Here is a 20,104-nt window from a genome sequence, read left to right on the forward strand (position 1 = left end):
GGGATTTTCTATAATAACAGATCCCTACACTCATGAAACTACAAAACATTTTAAAATAAATTATTATTAGATCTTTGTCTTTAGACAAATAAGACAAATATGAAATTACAGGTCTGATTGCACCTTCACTCCCCAATAGTGTATGTATTTATATGACCTTTCCCTGCGATATATTGCAAATTCTATAAAGGCAAGACTGTCATATTGACATTTTGTACCTCCCCCAGCACATACCTCCCCTGTTCTTGGTAGGCACTATATAAATATTTATTGATTGTTCAATAAAAGGCCACTTGAGAAGTCCAGCTACTTCCAGTCATATTTGTCTAAAGACAGAGATCTAAGCATAATTTGTTTTAAAATGTTTAGTCCCCAGATGTCTCTCTCCCAAGGAGTGACACCATAGGAGCCATAATCCCATGACTGAATTATGGCTCTGTAGGCTCAATTAGGTAAGTTCATTGACAGAGTTCTAATTTTCACACAATTTTGTTAATATCTTTATTACCCTGGCTCGTGATTTACAATCTTGACATAGATGTTTCCCCTGCTGTTTCAATGCCCAGGATGACTGTGCTACTGCTGAATGTTGTAGCTGAACATGTCAAGATATCACTCTGGGATATGTCAAATCTAGGTACTCGTGTTTAACATCAAGGAGTTTTTGTGCCTTCTTCAGATTAAAAAGCTACTCTGCTACAGCATTTTTGTGTTCCAGCAATGGCAAGTATTTTAAGCAAGAACACAGAGGTCTTTTCCTTGTCATAGCATGGGGTCATTGTGACTGGCAGTTAAATCATGCCTTTAATAACTCACGTTCCCACATGTAACATTTCTTACAATTTAGTCTCCCGAAGAACCAGACAGTCGTCGAGGGGAAGCAGCTACTGCTGGGTCTCTAACTGCTTTAACATGACAGGGATGATTTGAAGTCATAGCTTAAAAAGGATATTGTACAATAAAAGGCAGCTTTCTGTGGATTATGGCTGACAACGTTTTCAATTTTTACTTTTCTTTCTGAAAAGTCTGTCATCTCCAGCACTGCTATTTCTATTTTTCAGAAAGTAGCTATTGTTAGAGGCCACTTTTTTTTCCTACTAGAAAATGCAAGGAATGAACATCTAACTTAACCTTTCTCAAATATACCTTCAGAACGGGATATGAGGTCACCAGGATGTTCCCAGTCATTTCAGTATTTCTCCTAACGGGGCAGTGTTAGGAAATTGGCAGGATCGATTCAGACATTTCAGAAGCCACCGGGTCTTCTTCAGTTACCAATTTAGGAAATAGGCTTCAGAGAGTGAGAGACCTCAAGACACTGCTACTCTCTGGAGACCTTGTTGGCCATGGTTTTGGGGCAGATATAGAACACAATAAAATCCTTGGATTATTTGCTTTTACCATCTAAATCAGCCAATTTTTTCCTCAGTTTTTTGTTTCCATCACCTCTACTTCCCCTCTCTCTGCTTTGTGTTCTCTTCCTCTCTGTTCATCCTTATTGTCTGACTTTGCCTTAGTTAGAGGAACAATCTATAAAGAAGGAGTTTTTAGCCTAAGGTTCCTGTTTTGGGAGGGGTATAACCTTGGATGAGGAAAAAAAATACACCTTTATTTTCAACAACCTTTGGTTTCCTTTGTATTTTATTTTATGGATTTTAAGCCATTATGCTGAAAAGAGGTCCATAATCTTTACCAGACTCCCCAAGGGGTTTCTCTCTCCTCTCTCTCTCTCTCTCTCTCACTCTCTCTCTCATACTGGCTCTATTAGTTATTACCTGTGTGACCTTGGGCAAAAACACTTTCCCTAAAGAACTAGATTATTGCTTTAAACCCTATGGACATTTCCTAGTAGGATGAGGTCTTTCAAATTAGGAAGTATATGAAGTTTATATTTGGCACCCCCATTGCTTTTTCCCCAACTTTTTATCTCCTTTCACTTTTCCCTCCCTTTTTTCCTCCCAGGATATCCAGGGTTGCTAAGTATCCCTGTCCACCAACCCAATTTGTTCTGCTAGGAGGAAAATAATATAATAAACTAATTCATATCTAAAGTGTTAGTGATTGAACCTGTTGTTTCCTGGAAGTAGTAAGTCCATTTTTAAGAAAGGACCACTTAGAGAAGCAACGAATTTCTGATGGCAAAATTTTATGTACCTTAACATGTAGGTGAGAAGATTTTGAATGTAAGGATGCCAACATTTACCATTGCTCCCTAAATCATACTACCTAGATGAGTGTATTCCTTTTAATAACTATAACACTGTTTCCAAGTAGTTTTAATAATTTAATTAATAAATTTTATAACTGGAATATTTACAACATAAATCACTGTCAGATTTTTCTTCAAAAACATTCTTAGTATAATGCCTTGAGATTTTTTTGGAGAACAAGCAAATGATGAAATTATTTAGTTAGCTAAACAAATCTTTGGAAGGTTATTCAAGTAAAAAAATACTAGTGGTTTTTAGTGTAGTTTTAAAGAAAATTTGTACAAAATCATTTCTTTATGAAGATGTTTGATGTTGGAGGTGGAAAAAAGGAACTGGGACATTTTCCCTCCTACTTAAACCCTGATCATCTTCACCCATCAGCCCTTTTGGGATGAATGAGAAAATTGGAGGAAGGAAAACATGGGGGAGAAGAGACAAAAAGAGAGAGAGATGGGATAGGGAAAGGAAGAGGAAAATTTGAGGCTCTGAAGTGGTTTGCTTAGGAATGAGTAGTGATGATGGGAGGAAATTAAATCACTCAGAAGAATAGAAGCTTGGTTCTTCTCACTATTTCTTACCTCTTTCACCACCAAGCACTATATTATGCTGGGGCAGCTAGGTGGTGCAGTGGATAGAGCACTAGCCCTGAAGTTGGGAGGATTTGAGTTCATATTTGACCTCAGACACTAGCTGGGCAAGTCACTTAACCCCAGTTGCCTTAAACATCCAGGGCCATTTCCAGTCGTCCTTATATACATCTTGCCACTGGACCCAGATGTCTCTGGAGGAGAGAGTGAGGTTGGTGACTTTGCACAGCCCTCCCTCACTTAAATCCAATTCACTGCAAAGTCATGGCATCACCTAATGTCATGGTCCTCTTGGAGAATAAAGGACAAACAAACAAACAACAATAACAATAACTATATTATGCTATGTTATGGAACTAATTTCACTGATTCCCCAAATTCATTAAAAATTTCATTGTTTTGCTCATTTCATTTAATTTCTACTCTTAAACCCCCCCACAATAACCCCATAATAAAAGCATGAATTTAAATGGACCGAGAATTCTTACACTGAAATAGTTTGGGGTTGCTGGAACCATAACTTTAGGACCTAATGAATAAACATGAGAAATTAAATGAGAGAAACTAAAAATAGTGAAAACCACTGAAATCCTCAGCTTTGAAGCCAGTTTCTGCATCCTCAAAGCCAGTGTTTTACCTGAATCCTTCTTTGCATAGGGTACATTTTTCTGCTTCATCAACACACTTTTTACAGTTTGGATGACATTTAAGGCAATATTTCTGACCTGTACAAAAGAAGCAAACAGAGAAGGGGGTAAGGGATTTGGGGCAGAAGAGCAGTTAGAGAATAAAAGAAATGGTAAAAAAGAATATAAATGAAGTCTGCACAAACAACAGTGTCTATAAACAACAACAACAAAATCTCCCAAAGCTTCAAAGCTGTGATAGGAAAACGATCCATAAATTAGCAACTTCTAGAAATAGGCAATATGTTAATAAAATAAAAAGGCAGGGCATTGGAGAGTATACTCCAATGGACTTGGAGTTAGGAAGATCTGGGTTTTCATCTCATCTCAGACACTTACTAGCTGTGTGATCCTGGGCAAATCATTGAACCTCTCCGTGCCTCCATTTTCTTACCTGTGAAATGAGGGGCCTGGATTCTTAGGTCCTTTCCAGCTCTAACTTTATGATCCTATGATAGGATAACCTGAGACCATGTAAAAAGGTAAATAGATGTGAGGTCAAGGACCCTATTGTCAATCCTTTAGGCAGTTGGGTGGCACAATTGATAAAGAGCTAGGCCTGGAGTCAGGAAGGCCTAAGTTCAAATCCAGTCTTAAACACAGCTGTGTAACTCTGGGCAAGACACTTAACCCCTGTTTGCCTCAGTTTTCCCAACTCTCAAGGTTGTTGTGAGGAACAAATGGGATAATATTTGTAAAGTGCCTAACTCAGTGTCTGACACATACTAGGTGCTATATAAATGACTATTCCCTTTCTTTCCCACTCCACTTTAGTTAGGATAAATAAATATTTTCAGACTGTAAGATTTGATTTTTCCCTTTCAAAAAGGGGAAAATGTGTCTGTATTCCCAATCCCTACTACAACACTTAGAACATAGTAAGAACCTGAATAACTCTTTTTTTTCCATTCATTCATAATCTACTACTTTGTCTTTCACTAACGGCCATTCACTGGATACATATTAAGTCCATGGATAATATAGAAACCTCATGTTAGTTTTAGTTCAAACCTCTTTCCCTGGGTACATCTTTATAGGAACTGTTAGCATGTAACATTTGGCTAATTTGAATTTGACAACCTCTCCCTTCTTTCTGAGGATGAATACGGAGAAGTTAGCAAAGGGGCTTTGGAAGATCCAGGGATGGAGTATAATCAGCCCCTGAACATTTGAGAATCAACTCAGCATTTTTAAGTCTTTGTGGACAAGCATGTGTTCTATAAACTTAAAGATTAATCAGGGGCAGCTAGGTAGCGTAGTGGATAGAGCACCGGCCCTGGATTTGGGAGCACCTGAGTTCAAATCCAGACTCATTTACGTAACAATTACTACCTGTGTGACCCTGGGCAACTCACTTAATCACAATTGCCTCACACACAAAAAAAAGATTAATCACACTTACTTTCATCTGTATAAAAGCCAGCTGGACACAGAGTCACACAGGTGTTCAATTCCTGATGGTAGTAAAAGCCACGTCGGCAGGACAGGCACTGATTCTGACTTCTGCCTGTGCAGGTCTCACATCCCCTACTACACCTTCGACACCTCTTTGATATAGAATCACCAAAGTATCCCAAGGGGCAGACATTCACACATTTCCTGGAAAAAAAGGAAGACCCAGTAAGTACCCCAACAGCACTGGATATAGCACAACAAACACATTTCATATTTTTAACATTTGCACACTGGGGTATATTCAGAAACATGAAATCCCTTTTTAAGGAAAGGAAATTATGTTTTTTTGAAAGAAAATTCAGCATCAATCAAGGACTAGCATAATCTTTTAGAAATTAAACACCCACAAATGAATTTTGAAACATAAATTGTGGTTACATTAGGAAAGCACAGTTGGAAGATTTTAAAAAATCCAAATAGAAGTTCTTGGTGACTTTTTTTCTTCATTAACTGGAGGTTGTTTCTTTTATAGGTCAATAAAGATAATTCTTATAAGAAGAAGAAGTTTTCCATTTCCTATTCCCTGAATCCACTAAATTGAAGGAGACTCTGCAGTTTTATTTCAGGGGTATTTTGCTTGGACAAGATGCACCTATTATTGGAGTTTTGACTGTTTTGTCTACCAGCCACAGATAGCTGCCAATAATGTGTCAACAGATGACATGAACAAGACCAATTGTGGGAGTCAGTGAGCAGAAGTGATGGTCAGTAATGAAGAGACTAGGAAGGACCAGTAGTACCCTTATGTGAATGTAGGCTACACCGAGTGAGGATGCATGGGAGGAAAAAGCAGGATAGAACATGTGGACAGAAGGGAAACAGAAGAGAGAAGGAAAGACAATGAAATAGGGAGAGACAAATAGAACCCTTGAGAATTAGAATAAGTGTAATGTATATTCTATTTGGAGGGTTTTTTGTTTGTTTGTTTTTGTAGTGTATATTCTAGAGAACAATAAAATGCACCTGCCTGTGGTCCACAGGTCACATTTACCAACCTTTAAACTGTCAGGGGAAAGACCCCTCTGCAAAACTATATGAGCTAGGAGGACACAGGTGAACTTTTACATGGTAGCTATCTTCCCACTAGTATAATATGTCTAGTAAAACATCAAATTTTAAAAAGTATAAATTTAATTTCTGAAACTAGAATTCAGAAAAATAATGAATATAGGCTTTAATTACTCAAATAAATTATTATTTTTCAGTTTATACAGACAAGATGCTGTAGTATAGAGTAAAAGATTTTAGGACAGATGACCTGGGCTTGAATTCTGATCCCTGTGGGTAGGGAAGTCTTTAACCTCTGTAGGTATCATTTTCCTTATCTGTAAAATGAAGGACTTGGTCTAGATGACCTCTGAGGTCATATAGATAGATATGGGATCCTATGTCTATACCAGTGATGTCAAACACAAATAGAAAAAGAACCCTCCAGGCCGCATATTTCCTTAGAAAACCACAAATTAACATTGTCTATGTTATATTGTATTTTTATTTATTTTGTTAAATATTGCCCAATTACATTTTAATTTGGTTCTGGTCACATTGTTGTTTTATGGATTGTATGTTTGAGACCTCTGATCACAGCCCTAAATCCATTATTCTGTGATAATTTTTAGGCTTCTGGTATTTTTTGGTTTTTAGATGCCACTTGTATACATTCCTCAGGTTAATTTCCATTTTTTGAGCAGTGGACTAATCAAGGCCAGGAGAATATTAAACCTTATTCCCACTCCACATCTGTCACCTTCAGTTTGGGTATTTTCCAAATGTAATTAAGCTTTCCCTCTTACTATTTAAGGAAAACAAAAGGACACTTTCTCCTGGGGCATTTTGAAGTGATGCTGCTAAACCAGACCGTGTGAAAAACCCACAAAGTTATTGAGCACCTGCTCATGTGGAAATGATTATTCTGAAGCAGAGTTGGAGGTCATCTAGGCCAATCCCACATTTTATAAATAAAGACACCGAAGACTAGGGAGATTCAATGATTTGTTCAAGGTCATAGGGTAAGGTTCAGGGCCAGAGATAGTATTTGAACCCAATACTTGGACATCAGAGTAAGTACTATTCAGGATCTACTGCAGGGAGTATGCTAAATTGGACACCAGTAGGATTGGTCATCTTCTTAAACCTACTTTGGATTTATAGTTGGTCTAAAAAAACCCAAACCCAACTTATTAAAATTATGTTTCATTATATAGTGCTGAATCTGAAAACTAAAGAAGGCATTTCTCATTCATTACCTGCCAGTTTTGATACTTCCAAGACTATAATGGATACAGTTCAAGCACTGGTCAGCTTTTGGTCCATCACACCCTTTGTCGCCACACTCTGGATGACACACACCTTAAAGAAATAAGTGTTTTCTTTCATTTATAGAGATGATCTCTGTCAATAAAACAACTTCATGAAGAACATTCAACCCTAACATCAAAGGCCCAAGGTGATGAGAAGACTAATCTGGTCCCTTTTTTACATACATAGAAACTGATGCACCATTATGACTCTTCATGTTTACATTAAAAAACAAAACTTTAAGTATAGAAACTAAAGGTATTATTAAAAAAGACTGGATTTGGAGCTTGAAGATCAAATCTGGGGTTCAATTTTGTCTCTGCTACCTATTGTCCATGAGACCTTAAATAAATGATTTCAATCTTAAAAAGCAAAAAGCACAAGGAGACAACATAATTCAGTATAAAGTGGGCTGTATTTGGAATGGGAGAACCAGGGTTCAAATGCCAGCTCTGGTACTTACTGCCTAAGTGACCTTGGGCAAATTAATTAACCTCTCTAGGCCTGAGTTTTCTCATCTGTAAAATCAGGGAATTGTTTTAGGAGTTTCTCAGGCCCTTTCTAGCTCTGAATCTATGAACCCAGGATGATGCTTCAGTTCAGCCTCAGTAAAATAAGAGATTTTGAATTAGACAATCTTAAAAGTGCCTTCTGGCTTTAAATCTTATCCTTTTTAAAACAGGAGGTAACTCTCTTGTCTTAGCTGGAACTTAGCTAGGAGCCATTTTTGTTTTGTTTTGTTTTAAATTCTGGGACTCAGTTTAAGAGGGATCAGAATGCCTTAGAAAGGGATTCATGGGGATGTAATCAAAATAATTATGGAATTACTTAACCTGTAAAATAGAAGGCAGATGGAGGGAAGGCGTAGACTTAATAACATTGATCTACATGAAAAGTGTTTAAGCTCAGGGTGATCGGTTGCTTTTGTCACCACTAATGATAGAAGAGGAAGATAAAACCTTAAAGAATGGTGATGATGATGATCGTATTTATATAGCAATTTAAGGTTTGCAAAATGCTTTATACAGGTTAACCCATATGATCCTCACAAAAACTCTGGGAGGTAGGTGCTATTATTATCTCCATTTTATAGATCAGTATAAGCTTGGGTTAAAAGCTGAAAGCATTATCTAGTTGAGTCAAAGCACCAAAGAATTTTGTCCAAAGCACCAAAGAATTTTGAGGAATGTAAAAGAAGTATTTGTCCCCTTCCCTCAAGGTTCTTATAGATTCACACACAGAACAAGAAAAGGCAACATATAAAAAAGTAAGACGTGCTCTAGTGGATGTAGTACAGGCCTAGGAGGCATAAAGACCTGTGTTCAAATTTTGCTCCTGGTACATACTGTCTGTGTGAATCTGCGCAAGTCATAGAATATCTCAGTGGCCTGGGAAGCTCTCTAAGATTGTAAGTTGAACATTTTCCTCATCTGGAGCTCCCAATGAATTCACAGGTCTGGAGTGAAGATAGATAGATAGATAGATGTGTGTGTTTATACACATTATATACATACATATACATATGTACACACGTGTATATGTGCACTTATGTTGTTGAATTTTTTCAGTCATGACTGACTCTTTGTGACCCCATTTGGGGTTTTCTTGGCAAATATACTGGATTGGTTTGCCATCTCCTTCTCCAACTCATTTTACAGATGAGGAAGTGGGGCAAACAGGGTTAAGTGACTTGCCCAGGGCACACAGCTACTAAAATGTCTGGGGCTAGATTTGAACTCACAAAAATGAGGCTTCTTGATTCCAAGCCCAGTGCTCTATCCACTGTGCCACCTCACTGCTAACTATCTATCCACATACCCCATATATAATATATGTAGATGAAAGGAAATATGTGAAGGTTGTAGATATTAAGTGCTAGAGGATTCAGAAGGCTAGAGCATCATGGGTTGGGGCAGTCTGTAAAGTTTTCCTAGAAAAGGTGGGACTTGAGCTAGGGTTTGAAGGATAGAGGGGGAGATTCAGAGAAATTGGGAGGAGTGTGAGATCTCCAGGTAGGGAAAATCGTATGGGCAAAGGCATGCATAGGCAGGCGTGTCCATGGAAGGAAAGCTTTACTGACAGAGAAGGTTGTTAATCACTGGAAAGACTTAACAAGGGAGGTTATGAAATTACCTTATAAAAATAGAATGGGTTTTCATTTGTTTAGGACAGTTTGGGTGTGGTCTTACATAGAGGAAGGGGCTAGGTATTCTGACTTCTCATGCCCTTTGAGCCTCATTATTTTATGAAAGATCTGGGGGTGTTAGTGGATTACAAGCTCAATATGAGTGAACATTAGACATGGGTGACCAAGAAAACTAAGTTGATCTTGGGCTTGACTAAAAAGCATGGTGTCTTGAATGAAGAAGTTAATGGTAGTGGTGGGGGGTCAGATCTGACTCAGTATTGTATGCATTTCTAGGTACCACATTTTAGGAAGGACATTAATAAGCTGCAGAGTAAGGTGACCAGGATGGTGAGGAGACTAGACTATACTGTATGAGAACTGGCCAAAGGAACTTAGTGATGTTGATCCTGAAGATGCAGACACATTAGTATGGTGGAGGATGAATTTGGGGGCAAACATGAGGGAAACACGTTCTCTCCAGATAAAGCTACCTCTGAGGCCCAGAAAATAGAGCTACTGGATTTATATTTTATTTCTCTCCTTATTGGAAACAACAGGAAGAGCAAGAATGATTCTATTTTAAAAGGATGCCTCTATTATCTTAGACATTTCCTGCCAAAGTGGGGAATTCTGATAAGAATAACCACAGAAAAATGTTTTACCCAAAACAAACCTGAACTTTAACAACTACTGTGATCCCAAAGCTTGCACATGTCCCCCAATTCTGTTTGATGCAGAATGCTGCTGATTTGTGTACTCCAAGAAAGACTAAAAAATTACAAAAACCCAATGTGTAAAACAAACAAACAAAAACCCCCAATCTGTACCTTAAAGAGTGGAAGCTGCCATCAGGAAGCAGTCTTCCTTAGTGAACTAATGAATGTCTTTTCCTTTCAGTTTGGCTACTTAGTTCAATAGATCTTGGGTAATTTGGACATTCTGGTGGGTGAGATTCTTCAAGTGCTCTCAGAGACCCCCAGCTGAGAAACTCCCACAACAATAAGCTGTCTTCAAGTATCTGAAGGGTTATCATAAGAAAAGCTAGAGTTTTGTTCTCTTAAGGCCCAGAGGCTAAACCGGGAGGAATAGGTAGAGGTTTGCTAAGAGACAAAATTTGGCATGATATAAGGAAAAACTTCTTAACAACCACATCTATCCAAAAATGGAATGAGCTAATTAAAAGAGGTAATTGGATAGCAACTTCTGAGAGATCGTGTAAAACGGATAAACTGTTCAGATATGGGTTGGGTCCCTTTTGACTCTTAGATTCTGTTTACTGTCACAGTATTGATTAATTTCCCACAGGCAACAAAGTCAGGTAGAGTGCTGTAATATTGTTTTTCTTAATTAGTTTCAAGAGTCAGCCAATTGGAAGGAGTAACTCAGACCTCCATTCAAAAATTATCCTTTAAGAGTTGTTGAGTTGTTTCAGTCCTGTATGACTCTTCATGACCCCATTTGGTTTGGTTTTGTTGGTTTTTGTTTTTTTGCAAAGATAGAGTAGTACCCATCCTTAAAGGCCAGTTTAAATGCTACCTCCTCCATGAGACCTTTCTTAATCCTTTCCATTAGTAATTATTTTTCCCCCTCAGACCCTACAGAATACTGTTTTATAATTCTAATATATTTGTCATGAAACATTATATATTAAAACTACCTCTGTTAGTGACTTATTGCCCTATTATTCCCCTATAAGGTCCTTGAGCTTACCTTTTTAGTTTCCTAGTGCTTAGCACAAGGCTCTTATTGCAGTAGGTGCTTAATAAATACTATTGTTTTGTTTTGGTGGGGCATTGGGAGTTAAGTGACTTGCCCAGGGTCATACAGCTAGTAAGTGTCAAGTGTCTGAGGCCGGATTTGAACTCAGGTACTCCTGAATCCAGGGCCAGTGCTTTATCCACTGCACCAACTAGCTGCCCCCAATACTATTGTTTTTTACGACTGTTGGTATCCTGGACAGATTCTCTCAAAATTTCACACTGTTGGGATTATGAGTGACGAAACTGAAGAAGAGATGAACTGTCTGCCCCCTGAAAACTTCTAGCAACTGTTTCTTCTTCCACTATGAGTGGAGCAGAGATTATCACCAGTTTTAAGCTTCTAAAAACACTTAGACTATATAACTTTCAGTAGATGACAGAAATTATCTTCTCATTCCGGTTTGACAAAGCTGCAGGCTGTCAGCCTACCAGGCATGGTCCTTAAGTCAGTTTTGATAAGATTTTTTCCTCCCCCATCCCTTATTGGAAGTTTATATATACATACCTGACTCATAGGATTCCTAGGGGATATGAAGAGAAGCTAAATAGTACATTATTAAGGCCTTTGAGCTTTTAGGAGGGAAAACACTCTATAAATGCAAACTATTATTTTTAGCTGTTAGGGGAGAAGTTAACGCAGACACAGAAAGGAGGCAGAAATTTCCCAAGGGAATGTGAGGAAAGAAAAATGTCCCCATTTTATCCAGCCAATAATACCATTTTGCCTTGGAAAACAAAATCCTTATTTTTTACATCATCTTTAAAAAGTTTCCAGATCTTGATGTACTGCACATGTATATTTTCTCTCTTTCCCTCAAGGTTTAACATTGTTGATTTTCCAAATTCTCCACCATGAGTTCTTTCCTTCCTAAATTCCCATCCTAAACCTTTTTTTTTCTTCATAACATTTTTGTCCTTGGAGAAATCTATATATGTTGTTATTCTTCCCTTCCCTGCTCATATACGTTCCCTCCAGCCTTTACCATCAGGGTTTCTAGTTGAGACAGGTAGAAATTTTATATTATCTTCAGTTCCCCCTGAAATTTCCAATGCTTATTATTTGACTCCCCCCCCTTAACTTTTATGCAGTTTCAGATTGCTTTGGGACTGATTCTAATTTCACCCACTATAAGAGATTTTATTCTTTACTTGTTCAATATCACTTTGAGCCAATTTGTGGTGTTATCATTTGAAAATGCCTTTAATTCAAATCCCTGTTTCATTGTGCAATTGTTTCCAGTTCGTGGGTGGATTGGAAAACACATCTGCTTAGATTACTGAGCTCATTCTATGCATTCTTTGGCCATTTGTCTACATTTTTCAGCATCAGAGACCATCACTGCTGCAGCAGTATTGACAGAGATGAGAAACAGCCATATTCTGGGCCTGTTTCTCCATGAAACCCTTCATTTAGAGTACTAAGAGAATGACTGGGTCTGATAAAAATGACCTTTTTCCTCAATCTTAACTGGGACAGAGGGCTTGGAGGGAATGAAGGAGGGAGCGAGAAGCAAAGGATAGTCCCCTGAAATTCTCTAATACCTACAAATAAAATGCCTATTACATGGGAGTCAAAGAGCATATTTTAGGGTATGAGAGAAGGAAGATTGCAGAGACAAGGTCACATAGAGAGGTCTTGAAAATTCTACTTAAGGCTTCAGTTTACATTGTACAATGTAAAGGAAGAGAGTTTATGGGTTATTCTAATAATTTTGCCAGCCTACATAACCAAACTGGATAGCTCAGATAAAAACAAAAATCCTCTTTGGAGCCTGAGGACGTTTGAAATTCTTGTTAACCAACATAAAGTAAAGCTTTATTCATGAAATGAAAACAACTCAGGTTTTTAAATATTAAGATTCACCTCCTTCACAATGTCTTCCGTGATAAAAAACACCTGGCTCTGGTTACCCCCCATATCTCAGCAATCCTTAAGCATTTGATTATCTTTCTTTGTCAAGCTTCTATAATTGGTTGAGTGTGTGAGGACATTTGCCATTTGTGTTCTAGTTTGTATTCACTTTATGTTTCCTTCATTAATTTGAAAGTTCCTCAAAAATTCACCTTCTTCTTTTGTAACTGCCCCCAACACCTAATTGTAGTGCTCTCTACACCATGGTGTCTTAATAATGTTGCTGACTGGATTAACTGATCAATTTTCCTTTTCTCTGGGCTATGTTGAGGCAGCTCATATCAAGAAGTATCCTGGTAGTTCCTGATCACTTTGTAAATAGATTTTGCTTTTATCCTTCATCAAGAAAAGCTGCCCAATTAGAGATTTGAAATAATTTACAATGATACCTCTTAACCTTCATTTAACAATAAAAAGATATTTTCCATGAAAACTGCATTCAAAATTTATCACAACAGTAGGGAGTAGGATTTGCAAATATGGTAGAATTGTATTGGTCCCCATTCAAAAGAGTTTAGTTACTGAAGAACTAGAAGTAACTCACTAAAAGCCAGTTCCAACAGAGGACTGAAGGATGGTATTATAATGCAGATACAGTGTATAAAGCCAAAGTCAGAAGTAAATTTGGGGGGTGTGGGGATCAGTCACTCATTAGTAATTATTTATTCTTGCCATAACTTACAAACCACAGAGAAAGAAACCCAGAGTGGATCAGGGCATGCATAATGCAATGCTGTTTTTTTTTTTTTTGGTGAGGCTGGGGTTAAGTGACTTGCCCAGGGTCACACAGCTAGTAAGTGTTAAGTGTCTGAGGTCAGATTTGAACTCAGGTCCTCCTGAATCCAGGGCTGGTGCTCTATCCACTGCACCACCTAGCTGCCCCTGCAATGCTGTTTTAAAGGAAGGGTAGGTGAAACTTTAAAATTGAGTCAACAGTAATTTATGCTTGATGGGTACCAGTCGAAGTCAGAACACATTAAAAGAATCATTCATAGAGTTTTGCATTCTCCATTTTGTAATTTTTAGAAAGATATTGCATAATCTAAACATCAATATACTTAAATATCTTCCATAATTTATCAAGCATTCATAATATTTATCTAAGGAAAATCTGCAAAATCAGGGAGACCCATTTCCTCACTTTAGTGAAGCTTCAAAGGCAGAGAGCATAGAATTAATTCCATTAAATGAAAAAGTGTTGCTCAAGATTTTAATGCATCATATCCATTACCTATCTACTATCACTAGACCTAAGACTGTGATTAATGTAAGAAATTCAAACCTCTATATCAAAGTGTGAATTTTCTCTCCCACTCATATACTAGTTATACATCTCACCTCCAAACTGATTAGCTCTGGCACCAAAACAGCAGTTTAAAGTCAGGGATGCTATCAAATCTAAACAGTGCTGAAAATATTTTTACTAGTATGGCTACAGAACAAAGTATTAGCAGAAGGCATTTTCTATAACATCCTGTAAAATGTTTATAAGTCTTTCCTTATATAGCATCAATATCTGTTGACCTGATCCTTTCAGGGCCCATGATCAATCTTTTATTAGCCCTTCTGTAAGGCTATGGCTGAATCCAATAAAATCTTGTTCCTTTCATTATTCCTTTGTCTTAACAAAAGCTTTTCTCTGGCAAATGGGTTTAAGACATATGTACTTCTTCACTGAGGCTTTAAGGGTGGATTTCATTTTGAAAGTGAAAGTCAGTGAATAAGCATTTATTATGTGTTTCCTATATTCCAGGCACAATGCTAAGAGCTGCGTGTACAAAAAAACCCCAAGCAAACAGTTCTGGTCCACAAGGAACTCTCATTCTAATGGGGGAGATATGTAAATAACTAAGTATATATGAGATACACTCAGTTGATGGTTTTCTCAAAGGAAAGGTACTAATGAACATTAAGGGACACACATGAGAAAGGAATTACTGAAGTTAAAAATGAAAATAGGATCCTTGGAAGGAAAGAGGGTAATAATGAGTATGCTATGGGGCTATCTATCATATCTCAGTTTCCCCATCTGGGAAAAGTTTGAAAGTACTTACTTGTTTGTAGAATACTTACTTGTCTGTAAAGTATTAGGAGAGCCTTGGATGGAAGGAGCTGTGTAAGTGCAAATTATCATTATTATTATTATTTCCAAGAAAAAAGAAGGCAAAATTATACCACCCACCCTTTGACAGGAATAGTTCCCACATTTTAAGCTACAGCTCTCTTGTTAAGTCTTTACCTGTATAATCTTCCTCATCTTCTGTGACTTCCACTTGTTTATGAAACAAAGCAGCTTTGGATGGTTCCAGTTCTGGTGTTGAAATCTCCAGCATCCTTGACCGAGATTGATGGGAGCTAAATGTATTATAAGGGTGCTCAGCCGTCCCATATAAAATAAGGCTCCATTCTTTCAACTTCCCTGAAAAATAGGGAAAAAAAAGTCATTGTACATACAACCAGGAAGCACATGACTAACCTGTGGCTGCAACATCGCTCATTTTCTTTAAATTGCAGCTTGCTTTCTAGCTGGTCACACAAGTCCTTCATAAACCTTAAAGCATTAATAATAATAACATAAAGGACAGTGTAATAAATCTTTTTCTCCATCACCACTTTCTCCCAGAACAGTCAATATGAATAACAGCCCCTCAGATCTGAACCTACCTCATTGAAGCTGCTATAAGGGCCTGGCCAACGAGCTTCTCAACAGATAGAAAACGTTATAAAAATATATGTGAGCAAAATAATTTAAAAGCATGTGATTTTCTGAATGCCTTTTTGTGTGGCCCACCATTGGCCATTAGTCATTTCCAAGAGATATAGATTTGAAATAAGACCACGTTCATGGGAGAAACATTGCACACAAAAGCACTCAGCAGAATTAAATTCTACTCATTTGTCATGAATCTTCATTTGCTCTCTATTCCTCAGGATCAAATTAAAGGTACATTTTAAGGCAGCTAAGGAAAAATCTCAATGTTTTAACTTTTGAATGATAAACTGTGATTAAGTTAGTAGTATAATAACTATGCAAAGAGAACCATGGGGTTTTGTAAACTATAATTTGAAACAAATGCATTCTATACTTTAAAAATGTCTCCCAAAACACTTGAGTAAAATAAGTTGGTCCTAAGACATCACTAAAATTAGATTCTTATTTTCAGCTATGGTTTCAGTGTGATAAACAAAGGAGACCTCCCCAGGGTTCAGGATTTAGTTCTGTGGTTCCGGTGTACACATTTTTTTTTCAAGACTATTACCCAAAGTAGTACCATTGCCACAAAATAAACAAGACATTAAAAAGCATCAGCCCCAGGAGGTTTCTGATTTGATTCAATTTGGAAAAAAAACAAAAACCTGTAAACTTTATGGAAGATTACAAAATAAAGTTGCTTAGTGGGAGCAGATAGTAAAGATAAATGTAGGAATGTGGGGAAAAACAAATTTTGTTCTGTTAAACAGGTAAAAAAAGACCTGTTCGGGATAAGAAACAGTTATCACAGAAGCAAAATATGGAGTTGGGAAATGACCAATACAGAGAAATATTGGGATTAAGTATAATTGAATCACAGAAATCACAAGGGAGAAAGGATGTTTATATTCTACTTGGGCTTTGGTGAGAGAAGATTGTATGAAAGAGAAGCAGATGGGTTTAAGTTGAAGAAACAGTAGAAAGAGAAGGAATTCTGGTGTAGGAGGTTATTTATTTTTTTTAATTGTGAAGGTCAGAGATTGAAATTGGGGAGGAGAAATTTGGAAGGACTAAAAATGAGAGAGCAGTATGTTTTGAAAAGAAAAACAAGAAAGACAACTTTTTTTTTTTTTTTTTAGTGAGGCAATTGGGGTTAAGTGATTTGCCCAGGGTCACACAGCCAGTAAGTATTAAGTGTCTGAGGCTGGATTTGAACTCAGGTACTCCTGACTCCAGGGCCGGTGCTCTATCCACTATGCCACCTAGCTGCCCCGTAAGACAACTTTTTAAGAGAAGGGAGGAGATAAGAAAGGAAACTAGTTAGACAATGGAAAGGGAGTAGGGCAAAGATGTTAAGGTACAAACAACATGAGAAGCTAATGAGGTGAGAACATTGAAATGTCCAGAATTGAACATCTCACAATTATTCATACAAAGCAGTTTAATCCAGGGGAGCTACCAAGAAGGATAACAAAGGACCAAGGATCGCATTTAAGCAGTTATGGAGGACAGAAACTTGCATTAAATATATGAGTTTCATATTTCTGGCATGACCATGACTATGTTTTTTTAAAAAAAAATATGTATGGATCTCTCTCCTAAAAGAAATAGCAAAGGAGACTTGAAGAATGCCTTTTTACTCTCTTAAGTTATGAGGGAGAAGGAAATGATTCTTTTTTTTTTTTTTTTTTTGGCAGGGCAATGAGGGTTAAGTGACTTGCCCAGGGTCACACAGATGGTGTCAAGTGTCTGAGATTGGATTTGAACTGAAGTCCTCCTGAATCCAGGGCAGGTGCTTTATCCACTGTACCACCTAGCTGCCCCAATAGGTTCTTTTAATAATTGCAATAGAATATCATTGGGTGGCACAGTGGATAAAGCACCAACCCTGGATTCAGAAGGACCTGAGTTCAAATTTGATCTTGGACACTTGACACTTACTAGCTGTGTGACCCTGGGCAAGTCACTTAACTCTCATTGCCCTGCCCTGCCCCCCCCCCCAATCCCAACTTCAATGTAAAAACCAATGTAGCACATACTCTGGGACTACTTTCACAAATCCCATTTATACTGACACATTGGGTCCCTAGAACAAGGTTACTTCCCCTCTCAGAGTTCTAGGGGAACCTTGTCCTGATAGGTTAGGGATAATGGTTTAGTACTATAGCACATCAGCTCCTACTAGTGTGCTTGCCCCCCCACAAATGATTGTTCATTGATATTAATCAGCAAGCCAAACAATTATCCTTTTGAAAACGGTATTTACTATTTGTAGATAAAGAAAATGTGGCACAACCCCTTTCCCTCAAACCAGTCTCCCACAAGCACATACAGAGTTCGGGGAAATGGGGTCAACCTTAGACAAAGATGGTAACTCAAAACTCTAAGAAGTCCTTTTGTTGGAAATACTTTTCTCCCCTTTATGAAACCCTTACAATATCCCTTAGCTATGGTGTAGCTTTTTTGCTGAGGTCCTTGTAGAGTCTTAAAGATGCTTTTTCTTCACTAGAAGTGTCTAGTTTATCTTCAGTTCTTGATGCAAAAACAGCCATCAGCTATTTGCAGGGAGACTGATAGGATGCCTACTGGAAGTCTAAGTCTTCTGAATTTTTCAAAGTTGGCACACAGTCTTCCCCTGGTTTGGGAAGGAGGTTGGAGGAGATAAAAATTCTTCTCCCCCAAGTGAATCCATCTCAGGGGCATGGCTAGAATGGATTTTTCCACTGAGCTTGCCAGCCACTTGAATCCTAGACTCCAAAATTGCTTGCTCTTTTATCTAAAACCATTAGGGCATGGCAATCTCTTTAGCCAATTCTGATAAACTTTGTGTGTTTCATTTCATCATTTCATTTCTTAATTAGCTGCATGCCCTTAGTTGAATGTGTTTAATTGATAGATTCAGTAAGAGTATCTTTACCTGATAAAGATATCAGGGAATAACATCTTCTTCTGAGTTACTTTAAGTGGAGAAAGGGCGATTGATTACACAAAGAAGAAAACTGAGACACAGAAGGTAATCTTGAATTGTAAAAGGAAGTTGAAGTATTAAAAAAAATGTGACAGAAAGGAGAAAGGGACCAGTGAATGACTGGGGCTAAGAACAGAGATCAAGATCTTCTTGAAGTGGAAGGAGCTAGACCTTCTGAGGCAAAAATGGTTGCTTACCTTCTACAGAAAACTGATATAGTTCTCCAGGTCCTATCAAGTGAGGAGTCATCCAACAAAAGTTGGGGGAAAAGAGAAAAATAGTGGCAGCGGATGATTTCTTGTTGAGGGATATTGATGCAGCTGTTTGTTGATTTGATAGCAATAATAGAGAGGTCTGCTGTCTTCTTGGGGCATGTATCCAAGACATAACAGACAACTTCCCAAGTACTGTCAAAATCAATGACTGCTATTGACTTCTTGTGATCAATATGTACACAATGGTAATCTGGAAAGTAAGAAGGAATTGAGAAAGCATTGCCAAAGAATATAATGTCTTGGGCAAGAAACTAAAGCTATGAGGGGCCAGGCAGTATTTTCATCATTGTTGCTAATTGAAACAAAGCAGTCAGAAGAGAAAAGCAGATTTGGAAGTGAACAATTGGTTAAGAAAATGGTATTTGAGAAGGAAATTTAGATTTTAATACTATTTCTGTTCCTGAAATATAGGAATGACAGGTTCCTAACCAGTGGTGGATTGTTCCTAATGAGAGCTGGTCATACTTATTTCCCAGAGTCTTGCAAATTTAAGCAAAGGGACTTTAAACTAAAAAGAAAAGGAGAATGATGACACTCCCTACTTATATACATAAAATGAGATGCACAAACAAAATAATTATAATAGCTAGCATTTATATGTTACAACATAGTAAACATCAACAATAATTGCTAATATTTATATGCTTATATAATATATTAATCTGCTTCAATCCTCATAACAACCCTGAAGTAGATTCTATGATTATCTTTAATTACAGATGAGGACATTGAGTCAGATATTGAGTGACTTGCCTAGTGTCACACTAGTAAGTGTCTGAGATGGAATTAAATTCAGGTTTTCCTGAGCAGTGCATATTCTGGTGCTATTCTGCCTAGGTTCTTTTTTTTTTTGGACTGGGCAATGAGGGTTAAGTGACTTGCCCAGGGTCACACAGATGGTGTCAAGTGTCTGAGATCAGATTTGAATTGAAGTTCTCCTGAATCCAGGGCCGGTACTTTATTCACTGCACCACCTAGCTGCCCCCATAGGTTCTTTTAATAATTGCAATAGAAGATCAGTAGAGACATCTAGAAATCCATAGGAGACAAAACCAAGAGGGGACAGTAGTAATAAAAGCTACGAGCTGAGATGGTTATGCACAAATGTGCAAAGTGTAGGAATCAACAAGGTT

General features: G+C 37.7%; 1 protein-coding gene across 1 annotated transcript in view; it reads right to left on the reverse strand.

Moving 5' to 3' along the window:
- PCSK6 (proprotein convertase subtilisin/kexin type 6) overlaps nt 1-20,104 on the reverse strand; it is a 260,225-nt gene that overhangs the window by 33,650 nt on the left and 206,471 nt on the right. Inside the window, exons 14-18 of the mRNA XM_043985253.1 lie at nt 15,276-15,455; nt 15,110-15,148; nt 7,185-7,287; nt 4,886-5,082; nt 3,435-3,522 (exon numbers count right to left, since the gene is read on the reverse strand). Coding sequence (XP_043841188.1) covers nt 3,435-3,522; nt 4,886-5,082; nt 7,185-7,287; nt 15,110-15,148; nt 15,276-15,455 — 607 coding nt within the window. The remainder of the gene's footprint in view (nt 1-3,434; nt 3,523-4,885; nt 5,083-7,184; nt 7,288-15,109; nt 15,149-15,275; nt 15,456-20,104) is intronic.

This window comes from Dromiciops gliroides, chromosome 2, assembly GCF_019393635.1.
Source record: "Dromiciops gliroides isolate mDroGli1 chromosome 2, mDroGli1.pri, whole genome shotgun sequence".
In the NCBI taxonomy this organism is placed as follows: domain Eukaryota; kingdom Metazoa; phylum Chordata; class Mammalia; order Microbiotheria; family Microbiotheriidae; genus Dromiciops; species Dromiciops gliroides.